At 38.5% G+C, this 2,090-nt stretch overlaps 1 protein-coding gene across 1 annotated transcript; it reads right to left on the reverse strand.

The window, feature by feature from the left end:
• Window positions 1–1,121: 1,121 nt before the first annotated feature.
• Window positions 1,122–2,090, reverse strand: LOC118702048 (olfactory receptor 4S2-like). The gene has a single exon (XM_036408025.1). It carries the CDS (start codon window positions 2,088–2,090, stop codon window positions 1,122–1,124), a length of 969 nt encoding a protein of 322 aa, XP_036263918.1.

A 2,090-nucleotide genomic window follows, 5' to 3' on the forward strand; every position in this document is an offset into this window, starting at 1 on the left:
AAAGTGCTTAATCCATTTTGTCCCTTTTAATTTTAATAATATATGTAATTATTCTATTCTAATAAAAATGATTAATAAATATTTTTAAAGAAAATATTTTAACTAAAATTTTATAATATAAATACATCTTTTTGACTTAGTAACTTTAGTATTTCAAATGTCAATTCTTTTTAGTACCCATAGTCTTTTCCATGTATTGAAAAAATATAAAATAAGATTGCTTTTAATAAAATAACATAATACTGGGATAATATAGAGTAATTGAATTCTCCAATAGAATCTTTTAAAAAATGCTTAAGACCAAAATATGTAAAATGCTCCTTTCTTCACCTCCCACTCATATAGAAACCATCCATTGTGCAGTTTGTCAGTTCATATTAACTCCTTCCATGCCTGCAGTGTATACTTCTATGTCTGCATGTTCTGCATTTGTTATACTGTGTTATAATTATCTCCTTATGAATCTATTTCCTCTACTTTATTATAGGATATTTCTGGAGGAAGTCTAGAGAAGGAAGAGTAAGAGAGGATAGACAAGTTGAACTTTTGATTTTAGGAGAAATTATTTGATTCCTCAGAGATATATTTCTCTTGTATCCCCATTCTAAATCATTAAATGATAGCTTAAGATAGCTTGATTTTGAATTGAAGGGACTAAATGAAATACCAAGTAGGTGTGTTTACTCTCCCACTCTAGAAGTAAGGGAGGATAAACCTTGCCAATATGGAAAGATTTAAGGTTAAACCCACCTAAATGCCCACACCCCTCTGGTATTTGTGTCCATTGATTAGGCTTATATGCATACATACAAGTCCTTTGGTTGATCTCTCCCCTTTATCCCTACCCTCCTCTATCTTCCCTCTGAGTTTTGGTGGACTGATCGATGCTTCTCTGTCTCTTGATTTGTTTTTGTTCGTCAGCTGATTAGGGCATGAATGGGGGATGGGGGCAATGGGGGGATAAGGACACATATGTAATAACTTAATCAATAATGAAAAAAATAAACCCACCTAAATGCAGAGAGATGAAATATTCCCTGTTAAATTAAAAGTATGAGATAATTGAATTTTAGAGACAATTCCTTAAAATTATTAATGTTGGGGATGGTTGAATGTATCAGCTAGCTCTCTGATTTTGCAATTCTGACAATCTTCCCATGCTGCTTTTCTCTCAAGGAGACCATGCGCCTCCATAGCCACTTCATGGCATTCTTTACATCCTCGTTCCTCAGAGTATAGATGAGTGGGTTTAGCATTGGTGTGATGGTTGTATAAAACACAGAGACAGCCTTATCCAGTGGGAAAGTAGTAGATGGACGAAGATAGATAAAGATACAAGGAACAAAGAAGAAAGTTACCACAGTAAAATGAGACCCACAGGTAGAGAGAGCCTTGCGCCGGCTTTCCGCAGACCGCTTCCGAAGACTCAACAGAATGACTGTGTAGGAGGCCAGAAGAATGAGGAAACACCCCAGGGAAATGAGACCACTGTTGGCAATCACCAACATATTTACCAGGGTTGTATCAGCACAGGCAAGTTTTAGAACTGGGTGGACATCACAAAAGTAGTGGTCAATGACCTGCGCATTGCAGAAGGGCAGCTGAAAGGTCAGGAGGGTCTGAACAAAGGAATGACCCAGGGCTCCCAACCAGGACAGTGACGCCAGCACAATACAAGCATTGGCACTCATAATAGCGCTATAACGGAGAGGTTGGCAGATGGCAGCATAACGGTCAAAAGCCATGACAGTCAAAACGAAAATCTCTGCACAACCGAAAAAGTGGAAGGTAAACATCTGAGCTACACAGCCCCAGTAGGAGATAGTCTTTTTGTCAGAAACAAAGTCTGCAATCATCTTGGGTGTCGTGGCTGAGGAATAGGCGATATCCACAAAAGACAGGTTACTTAGGAAAAAATACATAGGTGTGTGGAGCCGGGAAACAGAGAAGACTGTAAGCAAAATGAGTAGATTTCCCACCATGATCGCGATGTAGAAGAGGAGGAAGAGGGCAAAGAACATCAGCTGCACCCCAGGATCTTGGGAAAGTCCTAGGAATATAAACTCAGTGACATTGTTGGCCACGTCCAT

This window comes from Pipistrellus kuhlii, unplaced genomic scaffold (assembly GCF_014108245.1).
Source record: "Pipistrellus kuhlii isolate mPipKuh1 unplaced genomic scaffold, mPipKuh1.p scaffold_m20_p_1, whole genome shotgun sequence".
Lineage (NCBI taxonomy): Eukaryota > Metazoa > Chordata > Mammalia > Chiroptera > Vespertilionidae > Pipistrellus > Pipistrellus kuhlii.